At 41.0% G+C, this 14,069-nt stretch overlaps 1 protein-coding gene across 1 annotated transcript in view; it reads left to right on the top strand.

The window, feature by feature from the left end:
• Positions 1 to 14,069, top strand: part of PKD1L3 (polycystin 1 like 3, transient receptor potential channel interacting) — a 60,575-nt gene that overhangs the window by 28,452 nt on the left and 18,054 nt on the right. Inside the window, 14 exon segments of the mRNA XM_079907891.1 lie at positions 1,459 to 1,467; positions 1,469 to 1,597; positions 5,395 to 5,461; positions 5,465 to 5,551; positions 5,555 to 5,593; positions 5,957 to 6,133; positions 6,136 to 6,156; positions 6,622 to 6,668; positions 6,670 to 6,746; positions 6,749 to 6,809; positions 7,472 to 7,633; positions 7,746 to 7,828; positions 7,831 to 7,948; positions 7,950 to 7,959. Of these exon segments, the coding sequence (XP_079764017.1) occupies positions 1,459 to 1,467; positions 1,469 to 1,597; positions 5,395 to 5,461; positions 5,465 to 5,551; positions 5,555 to 5,593; positions 5,957 to 6,133; positions 6,136 to 6,156; positions 6,622 to 6,668; positions 6,670 to 6,746; positions 6,749 to 6,809; positions 7,472 to 7,633; positions 7,746 to 7,828; positions 7,831 to 7,948; positions 7,950 to 7,959 (1,087 nt within the window).

Below are 14,069 nucleotides of genomic sequence, written 5' to 3'. Positions count from 1 at the left end.
AATGGTTTCATAGAGACTCTTGGGGAAGTAGCATCCTTACAGTAAAGGAGGAGATTAGCTAACTAGGTACAGATGAAGTTAAACAGGCTGAACGACTAAGGGTCCCTGAGGACAAGTTCGTTGATGATTGAAATTAGGGGAGAAGGTAGACACATGGTAAAACACTGTGGTTGGAAAGAGGATGCAACTTCAGGGCCTGTGGCTCTGAAGCCAAGACCAAGCCACAGACCCAAATAGGACAAGTCATTAATATAAACATTAAAGACCACTTCCCACCTCACCCCCCAAAGACACCCCCTCAGACCCTGGTAATTAAAGGTAGAGGCAGATAGGATGCTTACAGAGGTGGCAGGGCACTGTCACATGTGGAACAAGAAAACTTATAGAATACAAACACACACTGAACTATTCCGAGGTTATGGAAGTCTGCTTTCTGGTGTTTGGTACATGAACTCCCTTAGAGGTTGGGAAGGAAAAAACGGGATCAGCTCTGGTTTCTTTCTTTAATTCTTGCCCCATGATGAAACAGAATCCATTTACTTGGACACTCACTGTCAGTGAAAAATTACTTCTTTTTTAAATTAATTTTTATTGCAGTATAATTGACATACAACTTTGCATTAGTTTCAGGTCTACAACATACTAATTCGAGGTTTGTATATATCGTGAAATCACCACCACCGTAAGTCTAGTTAACAACCGTCACCATACATAGTTAACAGAATTTTGTTTTTCTTGTGCTGAAAGCTCTTAAGATCTACTCTTGTAGCAATTTTCAAATATGCAACACAATATTATTAACTATAGTCACCATGCTGTACATTACATCCCCATGACTTGATAATTTTATAACTGGAAGTTTGTACTTTTTGACTTCCTTCCCCTGGTTCACCCAGCCCTCCACCCCCTACCTCTGACAACCACTAATCTGTTCTCTGTATCTATGAACTCCGTTCTGGTTTTGTTTTTTTTCTTTAAACCTATTTGATGAACTCTGGTGTGTTGTTTGTTTATTTATTTTTGGCTGCACTGGTTCTTAGTTGCGGTATGCAGACTTCTTAGTTGCAGCACATGGGATCTAGTTCCCCGACCAAGGATTGAACCTGGGCCCCCTGCATCTTACCCACTGGACCACCAGGGATATCCCTGGTTTTGGTTTTTCGTTTGTGTTTTGCTTTGTTTTTACATTCTACATCTAAGTGAGATCATACAGTATTTATTTGTCTTTCTCTATTTGACTTATTTCACTTAGCATAATGCCCTCTATTCACGTTGTCACAAATGGCAAAATGTCATTCTTTTTTATGGCTGAATGATATTCCATTTGTACACATACCACATTTTCTTTATCCATTCAGCCATCAGTGGACAATTAGGTTGTTTCCCTAAGATTACTTCTTATTACAGCAACTGATTCATGCCCACCTCCCTAACATGATTGTCTTTTTTTTACTATAGGTATGTAAATTGTCACTGACATGGCAGGTAAAAGGAAATGGCATTTCCTGTGCAATTGTTGGCTGGCCATGGACCTTGGAGAGTGTGAGCGTGACTGGAGCTTCATACCGGTCTCAGAGAAGGAGCTCTTTTCCTTTAGGTACTCTTGAGAAATTATGGTGCGCTACATGTCTCTGAGGCTCTGTTCATTTTCTTCACTCCTTTTTCTTTCTGTTCCTCAGATGGGATAATTTCAATTGATCTCTCTTCAAGTCTGCTGATTCTTTCTCCTGCCTGCTCACATCTGCTGCTGAGCCCCTAGTGAACTTTTCATTTCACTTACTGTATTTTTCAGCTGCAGTCTTTTTATTTTTCCAGCTGCAGACTTTCTATTTGGTTCTTTTTAAAAATAATTTCTGTATCTTCATTGATGCTCTCTGTTTAGCAAGACAGCATTCTCATTTACTTTGTTTTAGTTCTTTGATATGATTTCCTTTATAGTTCTTTGAAGATATTTAAAATAGCTGATTTGAAATCTTTAGTAAACCGAGTGTCTTGGCTTCCTCAACAATAATCTATTGACTTGTGTGGCGGGGGGGTGTGAGAGAGAGAGAGATACTTGTTCCTTTTCATGTCTTGTGATCTTCTGTTGAAAACTGGACATTTTAAATAATAGAATGTGGCAACTCTGAAGATGAGATTCCCTTCCTCTCCCCCAGTATTTGTTGTTCTTAGTGTTTGTTGTTGTCTAGTGTCTGTTTCTAACTAATTCTGTAACGTCTGTATTCTTTGTCATGTGTGAAAACTGAAGTTTCTGCTCAGTTAGCTTAGTGGTCAGCTAATAACTAGACAGAGACTTCTTTAAATGCCTGAACCAGTCAGTCTCCCAGTCTTTGCTGAGGGGTTTTGCATGCATGTTGTGCCGTGCCTTTAGCACTCAGCAAGGCAACTGACAGCTCTGCCTCAGCCTTCACTTCCTGCTTGCTGAGAGCTTCAGGGTCACCCAGGGGTGAAAGCGTAGGGCCTTCTCAGGTATTTCCCGAGCATGCATACAGCCCTGGGCATGTGTATGACTGTGTCAGAGCTTTTCAAAACTCCTGTGGACTTCTCATTTTCCAGCTTTTCCATTTAAGCCTTTTGGTTAGCCTGTCGTTTGCCTCCCATATCAGGCAGCTGTGAAGGTAAACAGGTCGCCTCTGAATATTTTTGACAGTGCCCTCAGGGAAAAAGCCTTTTTCACTGGAAGAGCCTCCAGTCACATCGTATATGGACAGCCTTGCAAGTGGAGTTTTCCAAGGAACTATCAGACAAATCAAACAATGCCAATTCTCTGGGGAAGGAAGCTTTTACGGAGCTCCAACCCCATTCTCCTCCCTCTAGTGACTGCCAGGCTGCTGGTTTTCACTGTGATCAAAGGCTGTTGGTTTTAAGGTTACCATGGAGCTAGAGAAAGGGAGCTGGGAAAATAGGGCAATTTAAAATGCCACAAAATTCACTGTTCTTACTAATATGCAGCCATTTTTCTTGCATAAACACTCCCAGGTTAATACAAACCTTTGGTTATTTACCTGAGTTCTGAAAATTTTGATTCTGGCTTTTTTGTTTGTTTGCGGTACCCGGGCCTCACTGTTATGGCCTCTCTCGTTGCGGAGCACAGGCTCCGGACGCGCAGGCTCAGCCGCTCCGCGGCATGTGGGATCTTCCCAGACCGGGGCACGAACCCGCATGCCCTGGATCGGCAGGCGGACTCTCAACCACTGCGCCACCAGGGAAGCCCTGATTCTGGCTTTTTAAGAGAAGTTTTATCATTGCTTTTATGGAGGAATTTTCAGAGGTCTTTACTCCACCGTTTCCACTGACCCAAATGGATTTAGACAATTTACTACTTACAGCAGTAGTAGCAACCAGAGCAATATTTTGTGTCAGTTCCCAGATTCAACAGGGTGATGTAATGAGAGCCAGGTGTTAGCTGCACATGCAATGGAGGTGCATCACAAAAGAGGAACCTCAAGGTTAGGAGACTCTGATCTGATATACCAGCTGCCAGAAAACCTGCCTATCCTTCCCTGTAGAATGAGACATTATCTTCATTAGCCTGGAATGTAGAGAAATCTCTCAAGGGGTGAGAAGAGGGCATTTCTATCTTTATGACCCTAGAATGTCTCTGGGGAGTAGGATGTCTCTATCTTTACAATCTGGAAATGCAAATAAGTTGGCTCCCAAGAGAGTTCCTGACTGTCTGTTTTCAGGGCTGTCTGCTTATACAAAGATACTTGAAAAGACAGTCCAGGAGCAAAGTTTTCATTAATGCCTAAATGGGAAGCATTCATAGAGAATTGCCTTCCAACACTGCCTCTGTTCTGTCAGTCTAACTGTTATTCTTCTAAAGTATGTTGTCTTTTCTCTTTTTAATATTTTCTCTTTATCCTTGATGTTCCAAATTTTACCATAATTCTTTTCACTGTAGATTCACTGTTTATACTGTTTAGTACTCAGAATGTACTTAAAATTTTTTTTGTTGTGGTAAAATACACGTAACATAAAATGTAGTGTTGATATACAGAATCATGTCTTAAATTCGCAGAAATTCTCAGATGTTACTTCTGAAAATATTGCTCCTCTGGCATTGCTTTACTCTATGCTGGAGCCTCTGAAACTATCCTCCACGTTTTTAAGCCGCTCTTGCGTGCATATCTTTTTTGTCTCTCTGTGATGTGTTCTGGGTGAATTCTTTCATACTACCTTTTGGTTCACTAATTTTCTCTTTAACCAGGTCCCTTTCTCCTAATTTTTTTGTTTTGAGGACCATATTTTTCAGTGTCAAGAGTTCTAATTTATTCCTGTTTTTCATAATTTTTTTATTATTTTAAAGTGAACATTATTCCTTGTATCTTTGAGCAACCTGAAATACTTAAAGTCTTTGTCAGACTGTCCCATGAAATTAATTTCTTCTGGCCTGAATTACTGACTGTGTTGGCTGCCTTTCTTAGCATTAGATTTCTTCATGTGTTTAGGAATTTGGGGGTGTAGGTTGGTTTCATTTTTAAATCTCAACCTCTCTCTCTCTTTTCTCCACACATCCCTGACTCGTACTTTTTTGATGTTTTCATCCAACCCTTCACATCACTAATCTAGAACTAGGTCTTATTCTATTATACCATTTTGGAGCTCCTGTTCCTCCGTGAAATTAAAGAAACCAGATCTGTTGCACGTCTTGTCATGAGCCAGTGGATCTCTTGGCTCAGTTCCTGGCCGTGGGGCTGTCCACTCTCACCCACCTCCCTACTTATAAATGTGTGGCCCTGTGGCAGTTTTCTGTTCTGCAGAATTCTTCCACGAGCTCCAGCCTCAACCCTGGCTTCAGGCAGTGAAGTTGGCTTTACTCTCCCTTTCCCCACTCCATGAATCACTTTCAGTTCCAGTTACTCTATGGGAATCCGACTTTGACCTGTGTATGCCTTCTTCCAGACCTGGAGCGCAGAATCCTGTGGCTTCTTCCCCACCTACCATCTTGTTTCTCATTCCAGTCCTCTTTCTCAGAGACTTTTATTGTGTTTTTAAGCCCAGCCAGTGTTTTGGGTTCTTTCTTTTTATATCCTATTTATAGTTCCTTTTGGAGTAGAGAAGGTGCTCCAAGTATGAATTTACCAAACTATCTTGACTGGAAGCTTAATGCAAACTTTCTAAGAGTAAAAGATTTATCGAAACTCTGATAAAGCTAAAACAAGCTTTGTTTTTAAAATCTCATGCAATAAAATTACCCTTATCTTCAAAAACCTTTTACCCCAAAATAACAAAAAAATCGTATCATCAAGTCGCCTGAAAGCTTCTTCACGGAGGTGCTGAACAGTGGCCGAGTTGTTGCTGTGCAGCTAGCTGCCAGGCAAACCACATTCTAGACTAGGGCACTTTCAGAATGAAATCTCCTGCCTTTCCTGTTCTAATTTATCTTGTTAGACACCTGTTCTCCTCCATGATTGTAGAAAATCTCACCCAGGATTGTCTGTGGCTCTCAGTCACAACTTGACATCCCTGGACCCAGTTTACAAGAGTCCAGCGGCTCACCTGCTGCATGACCCTCCTTCTCTGCAACATGGTCACCTATGTCACGTTCTAAAAGATGAACGGCACCACCACCAAGAGACATGAGCACGCTGTGGGTGAGCCCTGATGTGTGCTGTTTGTGGCACGTAGTCCTTTGATTACTCCACTCTCCTTCCTTCCAAAGTTAGAAACAGAATGAGTATGTGCCTTCATTTTTCCTCTGCTGCCCTCACATTAGAATATACTCATTTAATTCCACTCTTAAAGGAGAATAATCATTTATTCTAACATTACACATTTTCCCACAAATCTCTTTTATTAACACATGATCAGGATCTTTACTGCCATGATAACTTGTTATCCTTAGATAATCATAGTTAAATTGCTAAATAAATACTTAAACCTGGGAGAGGAATGCCTTGGAGATGATTTTAACTGTTGAGGATGAGGGCTGTACGTCCTGCTTTTCTTTCAGGGCCCATTTGCTGTGACCTGGTCTGAACTGCTCGTCAGCATCCCAACTGCTGTCATCCTTTTCCCCATCAGTCTTGGGATTGGGCGGCTTTTCCTGTTGATTCAACCACAGGAACCTCTACCTCTCTTTCCTCCCATCCAGGCCTCCTGCCTCTCAGATGCTTCTTTTGAGCCTCTGTCTCTCTCACAGAGATAGATGAGGTAAGCTTGGTATCAAATTTTACAGGTAAACGTCATGCTCCCTCCCCCATGTAGTGGAAGAAGTCAGTAGAGAGGATCTCCTGCAAGGCTCCTGAGGTCCTGTTAAACTTAATAGTTTTTCTCTAATTCCTGTCCCCCGAGTCATCACTGTGCCTCTGGTTTTTTCTCTTCATTATGGAGTGATGTGAGCACTGATGAGTGTGCAGAATGTGCTACTCTGGAGGTGTTTTAGTTTTCAACGTTTGATCAAACGGTCTCTTCTTCTTTCATCCTAGATTCTCTCATAAAACTAGTTCTGAAGCTACTGTAAGGTGACTTCTTTCTGAAAAAGGAGAGAAAGTGAAAAACTGAGGTTCTTTACACTAAGCATATGCCCAGAAGAAACAGCCTTCTTACCATCTGTAATTGCTACCGGTCCTGGGTTTCATGTAAAACTAACTTTTCTCATCTTGGTTCTACATTCAGGAATTAAAGGAAACTGTGGGATTCCTACTCAGAAGAAATACGTACCTACTCTGAGTGCGAACAGTCTTCATGGAGTTCTTTCTTTTCTTACAACATTAACCAGCTGGTGAAGCTCTTATCCAGCCTCGTCTGTTGTTACTTAGAGGGTCAAGGCCGTCACCAGCGGGCAGAACCCTACTGGGCAAATGGTAAAGTTCATTAAGTTTCCATATCTAATCTTTTATCAGCCTCCCACTCTCTTACTTTCGTATTCTTACCTCTCAGCATAACCAACAGGCATGGTATGACCTTCTGCTTGTTTTAATTTCCTTAAACTTCCAGTATGGAGCTGATAGCTTAGATCCCTCTGATGGCTTCTTAGACAATATATCTGGTCTTACAAAGTAAAGGATTAAGGAAAACCCACAAAAAATGTCCTCTGCCTCAGACCCCCATATTTCATCTACTTTGTCGGGGGCTATTGAAACTTGTCCTTCTTTTTCTTCTATGGAATGATGAGATTATGCGATTTATGGATTCTTGAATATAGTTTGGGCCTTCTGAGCACTTAGAGTTTACATGTACTGCAGTTCTGATGAAAAAGTGCAATTAACTTTACAAGTTTTTCGATTCTGTATCAAAGTATAGAATTGTACAAGTTGCTGTGAATTCACCAGCGTGCTCAGAGAAGACAATAACTCTGCAGGTGTTGGGTCCAGTCTCCAGTGACTGGGAAAATTTAACCTCATCATCAGTTAATGAGTTGCTAATTTCTACCAGGAATTACTATTTATTGAAATCTTCCACTTGTCCAAGTGTCAACCTGGAATGTACTTTCAGTGGTTCCTGAAAACCACCATCATTTCCACAGTTACCTGCTCAGAGTTCTGCGGAAGCTTCAATCTCACTTAGGCACGCTGGGTCCCGCCCAGGCCCATCAGCCTTGTGACTTCCTAGATGCAGTCAGCCAACTGCAAGAACTCCAGGAACTGCTGGAAATGCGTATTCTTCCCACAGAGCAAGGGCCATCCAGGTAATGCATAGCACCAGGCTTTCTTTATCACCTGTAATCTTCCTAAACCTGTCTCTCAGCTGTTGGCTATGAGATTATTCCTTCAACTTCTGTTCCTAAGGGACGCAGCCAGAGCCTTCCCCATCCTGAGCCCAGACGGGAAGCAGCCCATCTCTAATGGCCAGCTCAGATGGTTGACTTACTTCTGCTGGCTCCTTCTGGTGTCACTAGCCTGGCCTCAGCCTTTTTTGCAGCACTTTATAACCTGGAACTGAACAAAGACCAAGCCACCAGCTGGATTATTTCGATATTATCATTGCTTCAGAACATCTTCATCACCAGTAAAGGTACGTGAGAAACAGTGACACTGGCATGGGAGGAAACATTGTAGTTGCAGGAAGCTTGGGAAACCGAGGTCTGTGGGTGTCAGTCCAGGGTGTCTAATGATTCTTACAACTTGACAAAAACAAAAAAACAAAACGGAAATTGGCAGAGTGAAATTTGTTAGGGGTATGTGTGCAGTAGTCACAGAAAAAACTAACTAGAACTGATGGACTAGTAGAAGTTTAGCAAAAAAGGATTGGGAAGTTAAGAGGGACAAGTGAAAAACCAACACTAAACTACGTTAAAAAAAAAAAAAAAAAACAGAAAATTTACCTTTTAAAAATCTTCCCTTCCCTGGTGGAACAGTGGTTAAGAATCCGCCTGCCAATGCAGGGGACACGAGTTCGAGCCCTGGTCCGGGAAGATCCTACATGTCGCGGAGCAAGTAAGCCCTGCGCCACAACTACTGAGCCTGTGCTTTAGAGCCCACGAGCCACAACTACTGAGCCCCCGTGCCACAACAACTGAAGCCCGCACACCTAGAGCCCATGCTCCACAACAAGAGAAGCCACAGCAATGAGAAGCCTGCACACCACAATGAAGAGTAGCCCCCACTCACTGCAACTAGAGAAAGCCCACGCACAGCAATGAAGACCCAACACAGTGAAAAATTAATTAATTAATTAATTATTTAAAAAGATGGTAAGTTTTTTGTTATGTGTATTTTACTAATTTTTAAAATCCAGTCTGTTCACATTTTCCCAGTTGTCTTATAAGTATTTATAGTTGTTTTGTTCAAATCTAAATAAGGTCCATGTGTTGCAATGAGTTTGTCTCAAGTATTTTTAATATTTAATCTATAGATTCTCCCTCCTTCTTTCTCTTTCTGTCACTCTCTATTCCTGCTATTTTTCTTACAATATATGTATTGAAGAAACCAAGTTGTTTGTCCTACAGAGTTTCCAACATTCTGGATTTTGGTGACAGGATTACTTCTGCTTTAAGAACCTACAAGCACACTTGGGGAACTTTTAAAACTCTTGGTGCCCAGGCCTCTCTCCAGACCAATCAAAGTGTAATCCCTGGAGATGGGATCCAAGGCCCAACATGTCAAAAGCTTCCCAGGTGATTCCATTGTGCAGCCCCATTTGAGACCCACTGATCCTAGAAGAGGAACAGAGTACAAGGAGTAGGTACACCTTAAATAAAAAGAACTGCTGGAAGAGACAAACCAAAAAATAGCAAGAGCTCTTAAGGAGATTCCATTACATCAGACACACAGACAAAGGCTTTTAGGAAATGAAAAACATTTACAGATTTTAAAAATTCAGAAGTTGAATTGAAGATGTCATTATTGGGGACTTCCCTGATGGTCCAGTGGTAAAGAATCTGCCTTCCAATGCAGGGAACATGGGTTCAATCCCTTACTGGGGAACTAAGATCCCACATGCCACGCATGGGGCAACTAAGCCCGCATGCCACAACTACTGAGGCTGCGCACCTCAACTAGAGAGCCTGTGTGCTGCAAACTACAGAGCCCATGCACTCTGGATCCCATTGGCCACAACTAGAGAGAGAAAATCTGCACTCCACAACTAGAAAGAAGCCCAAGGGCCACAACAAAGAGCCTGCGCTGCAAATGAAAGATCCCACATGCCTCAACGAAGATCCCACATTAAGATCTGATGCAGCCAAAATAATAAGAAAAATATATATATGTATAAAAAAAGATGTCATTATTGAGACTCAAATTAATGGATCAGGAAGATCAAACTAAAATGCAAAACATAAGATATGTATATAAAAATATTGAAAGTATAAAGAAAAAGAGACTTAAACAGTAGATCCAGGGGACTTAACATGCAGTTAAGATGAGTGGTAATAATAAAACATGAAAAAATTCCACTGTTGCAAAGAAATACTGAATTTATTGACAGGCCTCAACTAGTTCCAGGCATAGTTAACTTAAAAAGACACACTGAGGGCTTCCATGGTGGCGCAATGGTTGAGAGTCCGCCTGCCGATGCAGGGGACACAGGTTCGTGCCCCGGTCTGGGAGGATCCCACATGCTGCGGAGCGGCTGGGCCCGTGAGCCATGGCCGCTGAGCCTGTGCGTCCGGAGCCTGTGCTCCACAACGGGAGAGGCCGCAACAGCGAGAGGCCCGAGTACCGCAAAAAAAAAAAAAAAAAAAGACACACTGAAATGGAGGACAGTAGTTCTGGAACAGGGCCCAAGATTCTGCATTCCTAACAGTTTCCTAGGTGATGCTGCTGCTGATCTGTGGGTCACACTTCAAGTAGTATCACTATGAATGCAAACCTAGTTCCTCTGAAAAGTCAATATCACGAGAGAAAAATTAATGGGTGAGCGCTGTTCTAGATCCTTTGAATAAATGAGCCATTTTTAATATGGGTCAGATAGTATACTAGGAAATTATTGATCATTTCCTTAAGTGTGATAATTATATGAAAATAGCCTGATTTTTAGGAGACACATGCTTGAAAACAGGAAGCCCTTGCCTTCCACTGTTTGTTTGTACATGAATTTCATTTACTCTGGTTCAGTTGAAAAACACCAGTTTCCCAGCAACACAGTTCAAATCTCAGTTACCAGGACTTCCCTGGTGGTACAGTGGTTAAGAATCCGCCTGCCAGTGCAGGGGACACGGGTTCGATCCCAGTTCGGGAAGATCCCACATGCCACCGAGCAACTAAGCTCTCGTGCCACAACTACTGAGCCTGCACTCTAGGGCCAACAAGCCACAACTACTGAGCCCACGACCTAGAGCCCGAGCTCTGCAACAAGAGAAGCCACCGCAATGAGAAGACCGCACACCGCAACGAAGAGTAGCCCCTGATCGCGACAACTAGAGAAACCTGCATGCAGCGATGAAGACCCAATGCGGCCAAAAATAAAAATAAAAATAATTAATTAAATGGATAACCAACAAGAACCTACTGTATAGCAAAAAAAAAAAAAAAAATCTCAGTTATCATGGTATATAAACTGTGAGTGATTGCATAAAGTACCAACTGCTTCTAGCCCTTTAGCCCATATTACTATTTATTGAAATCTTCTACTTGTCCAAGTGTCAACCTGGAATGTACTTTCAGTGGTTCCTGAAAACCACCATCATTTCCACAGTTACCTGCTCAGAGTTCTGCGGAGGCTTCAATCTCACTTAGGCACACTGGGTCCCGCCCAGGCCCATCAGCCTTGTGACTTCCTAGATGCAGTCAGCCAACTGCAAGAACTCCAGGAACTGCTGGAAATGCATATTCTTCCCACAGAGCAAGGGCCATCCAGGTAATGCATAGCACCAGGCTTTCTTTATCACCTGTAATCTTCCTAAACCTGTCTCTCAGCTGTTGGCTATGAGATTATTCCTTCAACTTCTGTTCCTAAGGGACGCAGCCAGAGCCTTCCCCATCCTGAGCCCAGACGGGAAGCAGCCCATCTCTAATGGCCATAATTCACTACATAAATTAACAGGTGCACATCATGATCAGTGATCAATCGTGTCACTTCTCAAAGTCTGGGTGATTGGTTACCTGTGATCCTGTTTATGTACAGACAGCAAATTGTGTAGTTGTGTTATTTCTTTGTCTCCCAGTCATAAACTCTGTGACATTTACCATGAAATGGATAATTGAAAGAGGACCTTGGCCAACAGAGATGAAAATGCAGCAAATTAACAAAATAACACTGAAAGTGAAATTTGAATAGAATGTAAATGGAGTTATACAAGAAGCCGCTGACCATGGGAAGGTGGCCTGTGTTCAAGAAACTGTAGATACGCAGCCAGGTGAACTTAGTAAAGTCAAACTTACCAACATAAATGTAGAAATTGGTTATGAAGAAAAGGATGATGGTGTCCCAAAGGAAGTAACACTGGCAAAAAACTAACATTAAAGTGACTCTCAGAGATATATCACAGCATTGAAAGCATAAAGGATAAGATGCTGAAAGCCAATGCCAACTTAGAACAGTATGACAGTTCACCAAAGGCACAGACAAAATGCTCTCCCCGTATCCTAAGTTATACAAGAGGAAGGCCAGCACTGTTCAAATTATTCTTGATAAACTTTCTACAAAGAAGTAACTTTAATTCTCAACGTTTCTAATATTTTAAATTACATATTAGTTTTACTACTTCTAAATTTTTCCTTGTACCTTTATAACGAACAATAAGAGATTTTAATGTTTTGACACAAATCTTTAAATGTCACAGAATGATCATAATTTTTCCCCACTGATGATTAAGATCACTTTGCACAGTTTCAGCTTGCTAGGTCATTTGTATGATCCCACACTACCATGTAAAGTGAGAATTACCTTTAATTAGGTGTGAAATGTCATGTCTGTTATTTTCAAGTGCTTCAGAAAAAGAAGCAAAACAAATACGGTGAAAAGTTAACTTTTGTATTTTCCAATTTTTATGTATGTTTTTTAAATTTAATAATAAAATGTCAGATAAAAATAACTCAATGGGGACTTCCCTGGTGGTCCAGTGGTTAAGATTCCACACTCCCAATGCAGGGGGCCTGGGTTCGATCCCTGGTCGGGGAACTAGATCCCACATGCTGCAACTAAGAGTTCACATGCCGCAGCTACGAAGCCCACATGCTGCAATTAAATATCCCGTGTGCCACAACTAAGACCTGGTGCAGCCAAACAAATGAATAAACAAAATAAATATTTAAAAAAATAGTAACTCAGTGGATCATATACTCAAAGGTAAAATTACAAACCTTTTAGAAGGAAACATAGGTGAAAATCTTCGAAACCTTAGGCTAGGCAAAGAGTTCTTATATACATACATTACCAAAAACACAATCCAGGAAAGAAAAAAATAGGTAAATTGGACTTCATCAAAATTAAACATTTTGCTGTATGAAAGATACCTTTTTTATTGAAATGTAGTTGATTTACAATGTTGTGTTAGTTTCTGGTGTACAGCAAACGATTGAGTTATAAGTATTCGTATTCTTTTCCATTATGGTTTATTAGGGAATACTGAATATCCCTGTGCTATACAGTAGGACCTTATTGTTTATTTTTTATATAGTAGTTTGTATCTACTAATCCCAAAGTCCTAATTTATCCCTTCCCCACCTCCTTTCCCCTTTGGTAACCATAAGTTTGTTTTCTGAGTCTGTTTACATTTTGCAGATAAGTTCATTTGTATTATTTTTTAGATTCCACATATAAGTGATATAATGGTATTTGTCTTTCTCTTTCTTATTTACTTCACTTAGTATCATAATCTGTAGGTCCTTCCATGTTGCTGCAAATGGCATTCATTCTTTTTTATGGCTAAGTAGCATTCCGTGGTATATATGTACCACATCTTCTTTATCCATTCATCTGTTGATGGACATTTAGGTTGTTTCCATTTCTTGGCTGTTGTAAATAGTGACACCCCTATGACATAGGGGTGCATGTATCTTTTCAAATTACAGTTTTGTCCGGATATATGCTTAGGAGTGGGATTGCTGGATCATATGGCAACTCTATTTTTAGTTTTTTGAGGAACCTCCATACTGTTTTCCATAGTGGCTGCACCAATTTACATTCCCACCAAGGGTAGGAGGGTTCCCTTTTCTCCACACCCTCTAGAGCATTTGTTATTTGTAGACTTTTTAATGATGGCCATTCTGAGCAGTGTGAGGTGATACCTCATTGTAGTTTTGATTTGTATTTCTCTAATAATTAACAGTGATGAGCATCTTTTCATGTGCCTGTTGGCCATCTGTATGTCTTTTTGGAGAAATGTCTATTAAGGTCTTCTGCCCAGTTTTTGATTGCATTGTTTGTTTTTTTGTTATTGAGTTGTATGAGCTGCTTGTGTATTTTGGAAATTAAGCCCTTGTCAGTTGTATCATTTGCAAATATTTTCTCCCAATCCGTAGATTGTCTTTTCATTTGATTTATGGTTTCCTTTGCTGTGCAAAAGCGTATAAGTTTGATTAAGTCCCATTTGTTTTTTGGGTTTTTTTGCTTTTATTTCTGTTTCCTTGGGAGAGTGACCTAAGAAAACATTGGTATGATTGATGTCAGAGAATGTTTTGTCTATGTTCTCTTCTAGGAGTTGTATGGTGTCATGTTTTATTTTTAAGTCTTTAAGCCAT

The sequence above is a fragment of the Stenella coeruleoalba genome, assembly GCF_951394435.1.
Source record: "Stenella coeruleoalba genome assembly, chromosome: 20".
NCBI lineage: Eukaryota > Metazoa > Chordata > Mammalia > Artiodactyla > Delphinidae > Stenella > Stenella coeruleoalba.
The sequence above is the reverse complement of the archived record's forward strand: the minus strand, read 5'-3'. Positions and strand labels throughout refer to the sequence as shown.